This window comes from Procambarus clarkii, chromosome 7 (assembly GCF_040958095.1).
Source record: "Procambarus clarkii isolate CNS0578487 chromosome 7, FALCON_Pclarkii_2.0, whole genome shotgun sequence".
Taxonomy (NCBI): domain Eukaryota; kingdom Metazoa; phylum Arthropoda; class Malacostraca; order Decapoda; family Cambaridae; genus Procambarus; species Procambarus clarkii.
The window spans coordinates 15966472-15981851 of record NC_091156.1 but is presented as its reverse complement, the minus strand read 5'-3'; the positions used below and the strand labels follow the sequence as shown (position 1 = coordinate 15981851).

General features: G+C 47.1%; 2 protein-coding genes across 2 annotated transcripts in view; one reads left to right on the top strand and one right to left on the bottom strand.

The window, feature by feature from the left end:
- The window catches only part of LOC138356891 (uncharacterized), a 418031-nt gene that overhangs the window by 189998 nt on the left and 212653 nt on the right, over window positions 1-15380 (top strand). The window lies entirely within an intron of this gene.
- Window positions 4936-5584, bottom strand: LOC138357780 (basic salivary proline-rich protein 3-like). Its single transcript, XM_069314836.1, has 2 exons — window positions 5531-5584; window positions 4936-5388 (listed from the first exon to the last, which is right to left on the bottom strand). The coding sequence occupies exons 1-2, from the start codon at window positions 5582-5584 to the stop codon at window positions 4936-4938; spliced, it is 507 nt and encodes a 168-aa protein (XP_069170937.1).

The window sequence follows — 15380 nt, the reverse complement described above, 5'->3', positions numbered from 1 at the left end:
AGACAGAGCTAGTACATACAATGCCTAAAGCCACTATTACGCATAGCTTTTCGGGCAGGAAAAACACTAAAGACGTAATACTAATTGAGATTAAAGTATGAAATGTGTTGAGAAAATATAAAAATAAAAAAGGGGGGAACATGGCAGAAAAACAGCAAAAATACAATTTGGTCGACAAACAGCATTGTTTAAAAAAATAACAGATATGGGTTGACATTATAGGGGTAAGGTAGGTTACAGGGAGTTAATTAGGTAGTGCTTCGTTTTTATCTTAAACTGGTTGAGAGAGGTACAGTCTTTAACATGGTTGGGAAGGTCATTCCACGTTCTGGGTCCCTTGATTTGTAGAGCATTTCTAGTTTGACTAAGTCGTACTCTTGGAATATCAAAAAGGTATTTGTTTCTGGTGTGGTGCTCATGGGTTCTGTTACAACCTTTAATGAAGCTTTTAAGGTCAGCATTGGCATTACAGTTCAGCATTTTATATGTATATATATATATAATACACATGAGAGAATGTGCAGTGACTTAATATCTAACATTCAGAGATTTGAGTAGGGGTACCGAGTGATGTCTGGGGCCAGAGTTGGATATTGTCCTAATAGCAGCTTTGTGTTGAGTAATTAGAGGACGCAAATGATTTTGGGTAGTAGAACCTCAAGCACAGATACCATAGTTGAGATATGGATAGATGAGGGAGTAATAAAGTATCACAAGGGCAGGGCGAGGTACATAATATCTGATCTTAGAAAGAATGCCAACAGTTTTTCAATTTTTTTTTTATATATTAAGAATGTCCCTGGAAATTCAGTTTGTGGTCAATGAGAACGCTAAGGAATTTGCCATCTATTTTGTTACAAATTTGGGTATTATTTATCCTGAGGTTTATTTGATTTGAGGATTTATTGCCAAACAAAATATAGAAAGTTTTGTCAATGTTGAGGGTGAGTTTGTTGGCAGTTAGCAAAAGATGGACTTTATTTAGCTCAGTATTCACTGTGACATTAAGAGCAAGGGAGGTCAGGACTGGAATAAATGAAGGTTGTGTCGTCAGCAAATAGAATTGGTTTGAGGTGTCGGGAAGCATTTGGAAGGTCATTAATGAAGATGAGAAAGAGGAGAGGGCCAAGTATGCTGCCCTGAGGAACACCAATGTTGATGGGTAGGGTGGGAGAAATTGAATTATTCACAGAAATATACTGGAACCTGTCAGTAAGGTAGGACTGAAGGTATTGGAGGGAGTGACCTCTGACTCCATAATGATGTAATTTAAGAAGAATGTTTTGGTGGTTGACAGCGTCAAGAACCTTACGCAGGTCCACAAATAACCCAACAGTGAACTCATTTTTATCAAGAGCTGCATGTATGAAGTTAATCATACTAATAAGTGCATCGTTAGTGCTTTTTTGGGTCTGAATCCATATTGACAAGAGCTAAGTATATTGTGTTTGGCTAGATAAGAGTAAAGCTGCTTGTAGATTAGTTTTTCAAATATTTTTGACAAGTTTGGCAGGATTGATATAGATCTGTAGTTGTTAACACCAGTGAGATCACCACATTTGTCGACAGGGGTTACTCTCGCTTTTTTAGAATGTCTGGAAAGGTTTGGCGTTCAAGTGACTTGTTGAAGAGCAATGCAATAGCAGGGGCTAAAGATCTGGAAGCTTTTTTGTAAATTAAAGTTGGTACCTCCTCAAGGGCACCAGACTTGGTTTTAAGGGAAAGGATTATCTCATTAACATCAGTGGAATTAGTAGGCATTAGGTAGAGAGACTGTGGATAGCTACCTGTAAGATAGTCCTGCATATTAGTACTTGAAGATGGAATATCATTTACAAGGGATGACCCAATGGAAGAGAAGAACCTATTGAACTCGATAGCAGTATCAGAGGCTGTAAGCTGACCATCGTTATTGGACAGGAGTATTGGTTTGTTATTTAAATTCTTCTTTGATCCCAATATTTGTGAAATTGTGCTCCAAGTTTGTTTAATGTTGCCCTTTGTTTGGGTAAATTTATCTTCGTAGTATTTAGTTTTGGCTCTTCTAATTATTATAGATAGCAATGACGAGTAATTCTTTGAAAATTCTTTGGAGACGATTCCTAACCTATACTTCTTCTCAAGGTCATGTTTATTATTAATGGATTTAAGTATTCCCTTTGTAAGCCAAGGATTGATTAGCCATTTAGTTGTGACTTGTTTCATTAGCATAGGACAGTGGGTGTTATAAAGGCTGAGAGTTTTTTGAAGAAAAGATTGCACTGCTAGGTTGATGTCCCCTATGTTACCTAATTCAGACTCCCAGTTGACATTAGCAGCAGCAGATATAAAATTGCCTATGGCAGTTTCATTGTGCAGCCTAAAGCTTATCTCCCTTGTCTCTAGAGGTGGTTTGTTAATGTTAGTTAGGAGAAATGTAAGGTAATGGTCTGTAGCGCTATCGATGATTATCCCTGAAGTAAGCGGAGAGGTTATGTTGGTCCAGATGTGATCAAGAGCCGTAGCAGTACTATCAGTGATTCTAGTAGGTCTAGTGATTAAGGGTATGAGGAAGCTGGAATTCATACAGTTGAGGAAGCTGGCAGCAGTAGGCTTTTCAGGCTCGCAGAGGTCAATATTAAAGTCCCCTGCGATAATTAGATGGTTTTTGTTCAGTCTGTTATCTAGTATTAGATTTCTAAGGTTAGAGTTGAATTCGGACACATCAGTGTTAGGACACATTCCATACTGCTTTTGCTTTTATTCACTATATACAGTCGTTATATATAAGTATCTACATGTTTTGTTCACCATAACGGTACAACTAAGCTGGAATGGTGATCCAAAGAGCATAGTGGCTAACGCTACATATGAAGCTGACGCTTCTCACCCTCCCTCACTCTCTTCTTCAAGGCCAGACACATTAACATTCTGTCATAGCTAGCTAAATAATTGCAGTTACATGTATATTTTGTCATTTTTAGGCGATGCTGTGGTCACAGCCTGAACAGCAGTGCTCTTAGCTCATACTGCATATGCCAGCCTTAGTTGCTCACTCTGTACTGAGGCTCTCACACCCAAGGATGTTGCCCACAAGTGTTTTTTAAAAATAGCGTCTGTTTACAAGAGCCCTGAGGAAGCTGATATGAACCCTGTGTAGCCGCGGGACATATAAATCGTGTGCGGGACCCTCAATCGTCTATGTATGATGAGCACATTGCCATGCAGGTTACTTCCATTGCCTCTGTGAGCATTGCGCAGATACAGGGTTAATAGATGTTAACACTGCTGTGTGCAAGAAAAAAAATTGTATAAAAGTGTTCATTTGTGTTCCCTGACCAAGGGATGGGGGGGGGGGGGGTTATGTATTGTAGGTGACATAATTTGGCTACAATAGGACGAGGAAGTCTCAAAATTGAGGTGTTGACAGAGTAAGTGTTGGAGGCGGTCAGCTCCGCCCCGAGCTGTCAGGCGGGAGTTGCCACAAATGCAGGCGATGAGTCACAATAACGTGGCTAAAGTATGTTGACCAGACCACACAATAGAAGGTGAAGGGACGACGACGATTTGGTCCATCCTGGTCCATTCTCAAGTCGATTGAGAATGACACCCAGATGCCACAAAGATAATATTACCTAATTATTTCAATGTATTTGATTAAATTTTTCTTATTTTTCTGGGGGGAACCCCTACGGCTCCCTGGAGCTATCCAGGCTGATAAGGATACCCTAACTTTTGGCATCAGTCGATATGGGTGGAGTTCTAGGCCTACCGGGGACCACGGCCTGAACCTGGCCCCCTCTGAGAGGCACGAGGATCAATGGCTTATAGAAAAGCACATGTGATTGTGGAGCATTTTATATCTGTCATCGACCGGGACAGGCACCCAGAAAGGTAAGCACCCCAAAACAAACCCATATTCTGGTGAAAAACGACGAAAATAGACAAACGAGTAAGTGACAAATGGACAGAACTTCTCAAATGAAAATGGGGAGTTCAATGAGCAAATGAGCAAACAAAAATGCTCAAAATGAGCAAACAAGCATAACGTCACACGAGCCGCGTCACATGTTGGTGCTGCTCCACCCTTCCTGGGAGGGGGGAAGGGGAAGCCCAAGACACCCACGCTGGCGATCCACACCCCAGTTCTTTGGCTGATGGGATACGGCGAAGTCGTGTGGCTCCAGCTCCGGACTCGTGTTCTGTGCTGTCCCCTGTTTTAGTACTGCTCTTACGGTGGCGTGCAAGCTGGAAGTAATTTTCCAAGGTACTCGGGGTGCATGTGCTTAGGGTCACCTTATCTTGGTGCCCTGTAAGTACCGACCTAGGGGGCCCCTTTCCACAAGTCACCTTGGGTCTACCTCTGTTGGAATTTTGTTGCTTGGCGAATGACTGCCCCGAGTGTTTTGGGAGGGTTTCCTTCCTTGTTTACCTTGGGGTAAGTGGTAGTTATTGCACTGGTGGGGGCACGGGGTATTGCGCAGCTAGTTTTCACCTATAACAGCGGCCGGCTCTGTTCCCTCTGGATTGGCTATCCTCTTGCAAGGTTTTTCTTTTCTTTTTGCTGAATTTTGAATTTGAATTTTTGTTTTTAGCCTGGTGGGGGGGGGGGGTCTGCCTTGGTGTTCCTTTTCCCGTTTATAGTAGGGTGTGCTTTTGATTGTTGTACCCCCCCCCCCCTGCTTCGCCCTTGTGAGTGGACACGTCCTGGGGGTTCAGCTTTAGCAGTGTTGATTGGTAGCTTGGGCGCCGGTTAGCAGTACCCTGCCTGGGATTACCCTTAGCAGACCCAGTCTAAGGGCCCTGGGAAACCCCGTGGGGGTACTCGGGTCTGATGGATGTGACCCCTGGACTTAGAGGTGTTGGTCGCTTTGACTTTGGTTCCGTTCGCGCCCCCTAGTTCTTTTCCTGCTATGGTTCATTCGGCCCCCCCCCCCCCCACCCTGCTTCTGGCTCCTAAGCTTCTGAGGGCTTTGGAGTCGGGGCATGGTTTAGAGGTTTCTGAATCTCGGGCGGTTTTGGGGTTTGCCCCTTCCGGGGTGGCGACGAAGGCATTCGAGTCTGTTCCTCCAGCTGTAGCTCCAGAATCTGACCAGTCGGCCCATTCTCTTCCTGCTTTTTCGGCCGCCCAGGCTTTTCTTGTGAGGCTGGGGCCTTGGAGGTCGACTCGCCCCCAGGGCCTGATGCCAGGCCAGGGCTTCCGGGGTTGGGGAGGAGCTTACTTGGGGGACCTTGGGCCCCGTTGGATCCCGCCTGGGTTTTCCAACCCTCTGAGCGGGGCTTACTGTTACAAAAAGTGGGGTTTTCTTTTCCCCCTTCTGCATACGAGTTGGTTTTGGGTTCGGCTCCTTGTCCATGCGGGTCCTTTGGTTCCTTCCTTCCAGAGGTTTTCGGCTTCCCGCGTCTCGCCTACTGAGGTGCGAGTGGTCATTGCGGTTTATCTCCTGCGCGACCCAGAGTATGCCTCTACAATGGATCCTTCTTCTTTCAGGTTTGGAACTTCGTCTCCATACTGGGTTCATTATGAGCTTCCAGAGTCATCCTGGCTTACTGACTGACCTCGGCGCTCGCTGGATGCTTGGGATACCTTCTGTCGCACCCACATGCTTGAGTGGCTAGAGGCATTGACTGTGGTCCAGGTTTACCTTGGGGCGACTTTGAACACCTTAATGAGTGCCTTTTGCTCCGGCCCTTCTGCGGGATGTGGGCGCTGTTAAGCTTCACATGCAGGTTCCTTCCCTATTGGCTGCACTTGTGGATGAGGACTTGTGCGCGTGGGGCTCATTGGCTTCCGTCCTGCGTTTCTTTTCCCTCCTGGAGCTGTGTTTGGATTGGCTTGCAGAGAATGTTGAGGCGCTTGGGGCCGTTCCTAAGTTTGGTGCCTTGGTCTTGGCTGCTCTTTTGAAGCTGTTTGCGGCGATCCTGCAGGATGCACTGTCGCGTTTTTTTGCTGCATGTCTCATGTGTTGACAGGTGGTGCTCACTTTCTCCTTGGAATCCACTTGGGTCCTGGCTCTTAGATTGTCTTCACCCTTTTGTCCTCTGTTGTTTGCAGCCTCTACGGTCGAGCAATTTATGCAAGCAGCTTTTTCCAACTGCCGCCCGATGTCAGACATGTTGGTTCTCCGGGGGTCCCTTGTGAGGTCTTCCCGGAAGGGTCATGCTAGAGTCTACTGTTCCGCTTGTCGCGGTGGGCCACAGGTGCCAGTTTTGGAGCCAGGTGCTGCCATTGGTCCCAGCTGTGCCTGGTTGGCATGGTGACCGTTCATGTCCGGGGAGTGTCCAACGTCTTGGCGGAAAGCCTGTCCAGGTTTGTTCCCACTGTCCACTCCGTGGACAGTGGACTCCGTGGGCTCCGTGGACACTCCGTTCTCACTGTCCACTCCGTGGACAGTGAGAACGAACCGGGGCTCCCCCCAGGTCGACACCGACTCGTTCAATTGTCTCTGCCGGACTTTCGGGCTCCCAGAGGTGGACCTCTTTGCGTTGGCATGGTCTCCCGGTATATGTGGCGCCCTTCCCCGACCACGAGGCCGTTGGGATCGACGCCTTCCGGCAGGATTGGTCGAGGTGGGGGTTCCTGTACCTCTTTCCCCTCGTTCAGCAGTTGGACAGGTAATTAATGGGTTCCAAGAAGTCAAGGTAATTAACTTTGATCAGGGTTGATCGACTCACACGAAGGCTCCATTGTTTCATTAATCTAACGTCGGTTATTTAATATCTGTCAGTGGACATGTAATTTGATTGACTCTTGGGAGAGTAACGTCATTGTAAAGTAATGTAGACGTGGTGAGTAATTATCGGTTCGTGGGATCGTGTACTAGTCACCTGAATTTGTCAGGGTATGGAAGGCCCAGACGGAGTTCATACCACTGATGTTATAATTGCTGAGCCAGTGTGAAAGGTGATGTATTTGTGTATTGATTAATTATTGATCTTTGGGATAGTAATTAATTGCTCGAGGGTAGTCGAGGGTGATTGCCATTCTCTTAGCACTTTGGACATTGTGATTATAGTAAACTATCGAGGGGCGATAGTAACCGATAACGTAACTCGTACTGGGATTAATCAACTGTCTGGGGTACAGGGATTAATGGGGATTACTCACTGAATGCTCGACAGGTAGAGTGTTTGTGTAATTCTGAGTTACTAGTGACAGTTTGATTTGTTTGTGGGAGCCAAGATTAAGCCAAGATGTTACCTTGATATTAACGTAATCAATTAGTTATTGATTGTTGATCGTCCGAGGGACAGAGTGTTAACGTAAGAATTTAACTGAGGAGGGTTGCTGGAGTTGCCAGTAACCCCATTAGTCATTGTCATATCATTGATAGGCTACTAGTTTGATTGCATTACAACCGCCATTGCAGGAGAGGGCTGCAAGAAGCATAGAGTACTGAGAGGAGGTCATTGGAGGCATGTCTCCTAACCTACCTGGTTCTTGTTGCATTGTGATTATAGATTAGTATGTTTTGCTTGATTGACTCCTCTGTGATCACTCAATGTTCAAGTTAGTTCATTTTGCAGGACTCGGGGCTGGTGTCTAACTGTTAGTGAAAGCGTCATAAGAAGGATTTCGAGTAACGTCATTGATATTTTTTTCGTTGTTGTAGGAGTTAGTATTTGTTAAATAAGCTGTGTTATGTTGAACACTCTTTTCGTTACACCCCACACATTTTATTGATTTACATATGTTCTGTTACTATTGCTATTCATTTGAGACTGCCTCTGAGATTAGAGCTGAATTCAAACTCCATACATCATAAATTACGTTGTGAGAGTCCATGACCTACTCGTTAGATTCACACCAGCGAATGACGAAGATCAACGGCCTAAGTAAAGGGGATTTCAAACTTTTGAGGTCTCTGCGTTTGCTCGCGCCTAGTCAATTGTTCTTCTATGGTCCCAGAGTGAGGAATGAGCGGCTTACTACACTGAGTGTGTTAGCTAAGCAAGTCCTTCCTCAGGAGACCCATCCAGACTTTCAGTTAAAGTTGACGGTTGTAATACTAGAATATCACGACACGAATAAGGATAAAAAATTAAAAATATTTCTTTAAATTCACAAAAATTCCAAAAACTTCATACTTCTTCACACTATATAGTGATCAGGTGGCTTCCTTGATGGTGTCCCACCTGCGTGTTTCGTCTCGGCGGCAGTATGAAGTTTCCTGGAGGTCCTTCCGTTTCTTTTTGACTCTTCATCGCTGTACTTCGTTTTCGGTTCAGGTGGTGTTGTTTTTTTCTCGTGGTTGTTCCAGGACCGTCATCTTATGCCCAATACTGTCGCCTCGTGTTGTGCGGCGCTGAGGGAGCCGCTGCGGCTTGCTTTCGGTATAGATGTCAATTCTGCACCATTTCGCAAGCTGTCTCGTGCATTGTTTCACCTCCGGCCTGCTCACACGCCACCTGAGCCGTCCTGGTCTTTGGACAGCATGCTCTTCTACCTCTCTTCTCCTTGGTTTGTTGTTGCCCTTTTGGTTCAGGATTGTTTTCCTAAGGCTCTCTTCCTGTTGGCATTGGCCTCTGGGGGTCAGGTTGCAGAGCTTCATGCTCTTCTCCGGCGTAGGGGTTTCGGCTCTCTTGGTCGTGGGGATAGCTTTGTTAGGTTGCAGCAGTCTCCTTCTTTTCTGGCGAAGAATGTGACTGCTGCTTTCCGGAGGGGTACTTAGGTTGTTGATGCTTGATTGGTCAGGCTGGGGGTGCATCATGTGTTGTGTCCGATTGCGGCTCTCCGCCGTTATTTGCACGCCACGGTGTCCGGGGACGAGCTATGAGTTGATCCGGTTTCCCTTCTTCCCTGTTCGCGGGTGCGGGTCTCTCAGGTCGTCCACAGGGTTATTAAGTCTAGCCAGCCTGCGGTCTATCCCCTTGCCCATGACATTCGTAAGTTTGCTGCTCTTGCTGCAATCTTCGGTAAAATGTCTTAGGTTGACATTCGGGCACAGGGTTTTTAGCGGTCGAACAGGGTCCTGGCTGCACGCTACCTCGTGAATGTTCCTGGGCCTAGTCGGGCCTGCATCACTTTGGGTCAGTGGTTGCAGTCAGTTGTCTCGACTTCGAGTTGAGATGAGAACACCGACCGCCTCCCAGGTAAGTCCCCTTTCTTTCCGTCTTTGGTGAAGTAGCTCTGGGGAGCCGTAGGGGCTCCCCCCAGAAAACCAGCATTGAATGTAATGAAACGTCATTTTCTGGATGAGTCCCTGAGGCTCTCTGGCAGCTCTCCCTTCTTCCGATCGGCGGTTTTCGCGTATTTTGATATCCAGCCTCAGAACTGGGATGTAAATCGCCAGTGTGGAGGTCTGGGCCTCCCTCCTTCCCCGTCCTGGGGAGAGGGGAGCTACACACACATGCGGCGAGGCTCGTGTGATGTCATGATTGTTTGCTCGTTTTTATTTTAGGAGTTCTGTCTACTCGTTTGTCTATTTTTGTAAATTTTCACCAGAATAGTGGCTTGTTTTGGGGCGCTTACCTTTCTGGGTGCCTGTCCCAGTCAATGGCAGATATAGAATACTCCACAATCACATGTGCATTTTTATGGGCCATTGCTCCTCGTGCCTCTCTGAGGCGTGGTCCCTAGTAGGCCTAGAACTTCACCCACATCGACTGATGCCAAAAGTTAGGACATCCTTATCAGCCCAGATAGCTCTGGGGAGCCTCCAGGAGTCACCCAGAAAATGGCATTTCATTACATTCAACGCTGATTTTTTTATAGTAATATTATTCAATAGTGTGTAGTGTGATATATTTATATAATGTGTGAACCATCCCTACACCCAAAGGTATGATGTGCATTAATTAATGATTCAGTTATTATGTTCATAAAACAATAAATAAATGGTTTTGCTGTTATTACCCTATATATACGTTATATATATATATCAGCATGTTTTGTTCATCATAATGAACTACGAAGTTGGTATGGTGAGTCCAAACTACAAGAGTGGCCACTACACACCAGCCAGCAAACCCCTCCACCAGTACCTCACTCGCCAACATTCTTCTTCCCACCATACTCTTTGTGCTATTATTACACCATACACACACACATTATATATAAGTATCTACATGTTTTGTTCACCATAGCAAACCACTAAGTTGGTATGGTGAGTTCAGACAACACCATAGGTCGCCACACAGTTAGCTGATGCTCCCTCCCTCACCAAAATGGCTCCTCCCAACTTACTCCTTTTGCTGTTATTATACTATATACAATGCTATATATAAATAAGTACAGTGACACCTTATCTTAAGAATGCCACTCTTTATGAATTTTTCGTGTTACAAGCCCGATTTTTTCATAAAATTTGAATCGAGTTACGAGCTTTGCCTCGAGATACTATGTTGACCAGACCACACACTAGAAGGTGAAGGGACGACGACGTTTCGGTCCGTCCTGGACCATTCTGAAGTCGATTGTGACAATCGACTTGAGAATGGTCCAGGACGGACCGAAACGTCGTCGTCCCTTCACCTTCTAGTGTGTGGTCTGGTCAACATACTTTAGCCACGTTATTGTGACTCATCGCCTGCACCTCGAGATACTAGTTTGTTGATACACGAATGGGCGACCTAGAGCGTGGTTCCTGCTGGCACAGTCGTCCGTGCTTCAGTTTACCTGTGTCTCCCTCTTAGTGACGATTCTTTAATTCTTTGTAAAGAATTTCAGTGTTTTTCTGCATTTTAGTTTTGAACATAAAAGAAATTATTATACATCATGCCATGGGTCCCATGAAAGTCAATGGTAAGGTTCAACCTAAGAAAACACATGCGAGGATGACCATAGAGGAAAAACAAGAGATCATACTTAAGCATGAAAATGGTACTCGGGTTGTTGAACAAGCAAGGCAGTACAACAAATCTATGTTGACGATATGCACTGTAATTGCTAAGGAAAAAGGACATTATGAGCGCTAAAGTGGCAAAAGGCATATCAACAATCACGAAACAAACAACACAAACACCTGAGGATTTTTAAAAGTTATTAATTTGGATACACAACAAGGAGTTAGCAGATGATTGCGTTTCAGAGGCTGAGGTAGTTCTAGTGGTGACTGAGGTAGTTCTAGTGGTGGCTAAGGTAGTTCTGGTGGTGGCTGAGGTAATTCTGGTGGTGACTGAGGTAGTTCTGGTGGTGACTGAGGTAGTTCTAGTGGTGGTTGAGGTAGTTCTAGTGGTGGCTGAGGTAGTTCTAGTGGTGACTGAGGTAGTTCTAGTGGTGACTGAGGTAGTTCTAGTGGTGGCTAAGGTAGTTCTGGTGGTGGCTGAGGTAATTCTGGTGGTGACTGAGGTAGTTCTGGTGGTGACTGAGGTAGTTCTAGTGGTGGATGAGGTAGTTCTAGTGGTGGCTGAGGTAGTTCTAGTGGTGACTGAGGTAGTTCTAGTGGTGACTGAGGTAGTTCTAGTGGTGCCTGAGGTAGTTCTTGTGGTGGCTGAGGTAGTTCTAGTGGTGACTGAGGTAGTTCTAGTGGTGACTGAGGTAGTTCTAGTGGTGGCTAAGGTAGTTCTGGTGGTGGCTGAGGTAATTCTGGTGGTGACTGAGGTAGTGCTGGTGGTGACTGAGGTAGTTCTAGTGGTGGTTGAGGTAGTTCTAGTGGTGACTGAGGTAGTTCTAGTGGTGACTGAGGTAGTTCTAGTGGTGGCTGAGGTAGTTCTAGTGGTGGCTGAGGTAGTTCTAGTGGTGACTGAGGTAGTTCTAGTGGTGGCTGAGGTAGTTCTAGTGGTGGCTGAGGTAGTTCTGGTGGTGGCTGAGGTAATTCTGGTGGTGGTTGTGGTAGTTTTAGTGGTGACTGAGGTAGTTCTAGTGGTTGATGAGGTAGTTCAAGTGGTGGCTGAGGTAGTTCTAGTGGTGGTTGTGGTAGTTCGTATGGTGGCTGAGGTAGTTCTAGTGGTGGCTGAGGTAGTTCTAGTGGTGACTGAGGTAGTTCTAGTTATGACTGAGGTAGTTCTACTGGTGGCTGAGGTAGTTCTGGTCGTGGCTGAGGTAGTTCTAGTGGTGATTGAGGTAGTTCTAGTGGTGGCTAGGGTAGTTCTAGTGGTGGCTAAGGTAGTTCTGGTGGTGGCTGAGGTAATTCTGGTGGTGACTGAGGTAGTGCTGGTGGTGACTGAGGTAGTTCTAGTGGTGGTTGAGGTAGTTCTAGTGGTGACTGAGGTAGTTCTAGTGGTGACTGAGGTGGTTCTAGTAGTGGCTGAGGTAGTTCTGGTGGTGACTGAGGTAGTCCTAGTGGTGGCTGAGGTAGTTCTGGTAATGGCTGAGGTAGTTCTAGTGGTGACTGAGGTAGTTCTAGTTATGACTGAGGTAGTTCTAGTGGTGACTGAGGTAGTTCTAGTGGTGACTGTGGTAGTTCTGGTGGTGGCTGAGGTAGTTCTGGTGGAGGCTGAGGTAGTTCTAGGGGTGGTTGTGGTAGTTCTGGTGGAGGCTGAGGTAGTTCTGGTGGTGACTGAGGTAGTTCTAGTTATGACTGAGGTAGTTCTAGTGGTGACTGAGGTAGTTCTAGTTATGACTGCGGTAGTTCTAGTGGTGGCTGAGGTAGTTCTGGTGGTGGCTGAGGTAGTTCTAGTGGTGGCTGAGGTAGTTCTGGTGGTGGCTGAGGTAGTTCTGGTGGTGGCTGAGGTAGTTCTGGTGGTGGCTGAGGTAGTTCTGGTGGTGGCTGAGGTAGTTCTGGTGGTGGCTGTGGTAGTTCTAGTGGTGGCTGAGGTAGTTCTGGTGGTGGCCGAGGTAGTTCTGGTGGTGGCTGTGGTAGTTCTAGTGGTGACTGAGGTAGTTCTGGTGGTGGCTGAGGTAGTTCTAATGGTGGCTGAGGTAGTTCTAGTGGTGACTGAGGTAGTTCTAGTGGTGGCTGAGGTAGTTCTAGTGGTGGCTGAGGTAGTTCTGGTGGTGGCTGAGGTAGTTCTGGTGGTGACTGAGGTAGTTCTAGTGGTGGCTGAGGTAGTTCTGGTGGTGGCTGAGGTAGTTCTGGTGGTGGCTGAGGTAGTTCTGGTGGTGACTGAGGTAGTTCTAGTGGTGGCTGGGGTAGTTCTGGTGGTGACTGAGGTAGTTCTGGTGGTGACTGAGGTAGTTCTAGTGGTGGCTGAGATAGTTCTAGTGATGACTGCGGTAGTTCTAGTGGTGACTGAGATAGTTCTAATGGTGACTGAGATAGTTCTAGTGGTGACTGCGGTAGTTCTGGTGGTGGCTGAGGTAGTTCTGGTGGTGGCTGAGGTAGTTCTGGTGGTGGCTGAGGTAGTTCTGGTGGTGGCTGAGGTAGTTCTGGTGGTGGCTGAGGTAGTTCTGGTGGTGGCTGTGGTAGTTCTAGTGGTGGCTGAGGTAGTTCTGGTGGTGGCCGAGGTAGTTCTGGTGGTGGCTGTGGTAGTTCTAGTGGTGACTGAGGTAGTTCTGGTGGTGGCTGAGGTAGTTCTAGTGGTGGCTGAGGTAGTTCTAGTGGTGACTGAGGTAGTTCTAGTGGTGGCTGAGGTAGTTCTAGTGGTGGCTGAGGTAGTTCTGGTGGTGGCTGAGGTAGTTCTGGTGGTGACTGAGGTAGTTCTAGTGGTGGCTGAGGTAGTTCTGGTGGTGGCTGAGGTAGTTCTGGTGGTGGCTGAGGAAGTTCTGGTGGTGACTGAGGTAGTTCTAGTGGTGACTGAGGTAGTTCTAGTGGTGGCTGAGATAGTTCTAGTGGTGACTGCGGTAGTTCTAGTGGTGACTGAGATAGTTCTAATGGTTACTGAGATAGTTCTAGTGGTGACTGCGGTAGTTCTGGTGGTGGCTGAGGTAGTTCTGGTGGTGGCTGAGGTAGTTCTGGTGGTGGCTGAGGTAGTTCTGGTGGTGACTGAGATAGTTCTAGTGGTGGCTGAGGTAGTTCTGGTGGTGGCTGAGGTTACCTGGTTGATACCTGGTTGATGGGGTTCTGGGAGTTCTTCTACTCCCCAAGCCCGGCCCGAGGCCAGGCTCGACTTGTGAGAGTTTGGTCCACCAGGCTGTTGCTTGGAGCGGCCCGCAGGCCCACATACCCACCACAGCCCGGTTGGTCCCGCACTCCTTGGAGGAATAAATCTAGTTTCCTCTTGAAAATGTACGGAAGGTAGTTCTGGTGGTGGCTGAGGTAGTTCTGGTGGTGGCTGAGGTAGTTCTGGTGGTGGCTGAGGTAGTTCTAGTGGTGACCGAGATAGTTCTAATGGTGACTGAGATAGTTCTAGTGGTGGCTGAGGTAGTTCTGGTGGTGGCTGAGGTAGTTCTGGTGGTGGCTGAGGTAGTTCTGGTGGTGGCTGAGGTAGTTCTGGTGGTGGCTAAGGTAGTTCTGGTGGTGGCTGAGGTAGTTCTGGTGGTGGCTGAGGTAGTTCTAGTGGTGGCTGAGGTAGTTCTGGTGGTGGCTGAGGTAGTTCTGGTGGTGGCTGAGGTAGTTCTGGTGGTGGCTGAGGTAGTTCTGGTGGTGGCTGAGGTAGTTCTAGTGGTGGCTGAGGTAGTTCTGGTGGTGGCTGAGGTAGTTCTGGTGGCGGCTGAGGTAGTTCTGGTGGTGGCTGAGGTAGTTTTGGTGGTGGCTGAGGTGGTTCTGGTGGTGGCTGAGGTAGTTCTGGTGGTGGCTGAGGTAGTTCTGGTGGTGGCTGAGGTAGTTCTGGTGGTGGCTGAGGTAGTGCTGACAACTCACTGCCGTCAGTGCGCCACACATTATGAAAACAATTAAAAGATAAATGGTTAAAAAAATTTCAGGGTGGAGACCTGTTTTAAAACAATTTATGTTTATTTGTTCTTTTAATGACTTGACTTTTTCAAAGTTTTAACATTTTCGTTTTTTTAACGACTTCCGTGTTTATGTTTGTTAGTTTGTGGTTTATATATTGTGGTGAAGACCCCGGCTGAGGTCAACGGCTTTATTAATGTTACTTTAAGGTCATGGCCAGCTACTCTACCTCATGAAGGTCAGGTGTGGGAGTACTGGTGTACCGGTCAGGTGTGGGAGTACTGGTGTACCAGTCAGGCATGGGAGTACTGGTGTACCGGTCAGGTGTGGGAGTACTGGTGTACCGATCAGGTGTGGGAGTACTGGTGTACCGGTCAGGTGTGGGAGTACTGGTGTACCGGTCAGGTGTGGGAGTACTGGTGTACCAGTCAGGTGTGGGAGTACTGGTGTACAAGTCATGAAGGTCAGGTGTGGGAGTACTGGTGTACAAGTCATGAAGGTCAGGTGTGGGAGTACTGGTGTACAAGTCATGAAGGTCAGGTGTGGGAGTACTGGTGTACAAGTCATGAAGGTCAGGTGTGAGAGTACTGGTGTTCAAGTCATGAAGGTCAGGTGTGGGAGTACTTGTGTACAAGTCATGAAGGTCAGGTGTGGGAGTACTGGTGTACAAGTCATGAAGGTCAGGTGTGGGAGTACTGGTGTACCGGTCATGAAGGTCAGGTGTGGGAGTACTGGTGTACCGGTCAT

What these genes read in the sequence shown, in the direction of transcription:
- LOC138357780 (XM_069314836.1), bottom strand. Translation starts at nt 5,584, where the DNA reads ATGTGGGTGCGACAGAAGGTATCCCAAGCATCCAGCGAGCGCCGAGGT. An exon ending in GCGAGCGCCGAGGTCAGTCA is followed by an intron (nt 5,389 to 5,530) that starts GTAAGCCAGGAT and finishes GCACCTCAGTAG; the next exon opens with GCGAGACGCGGGAAGCCGAA.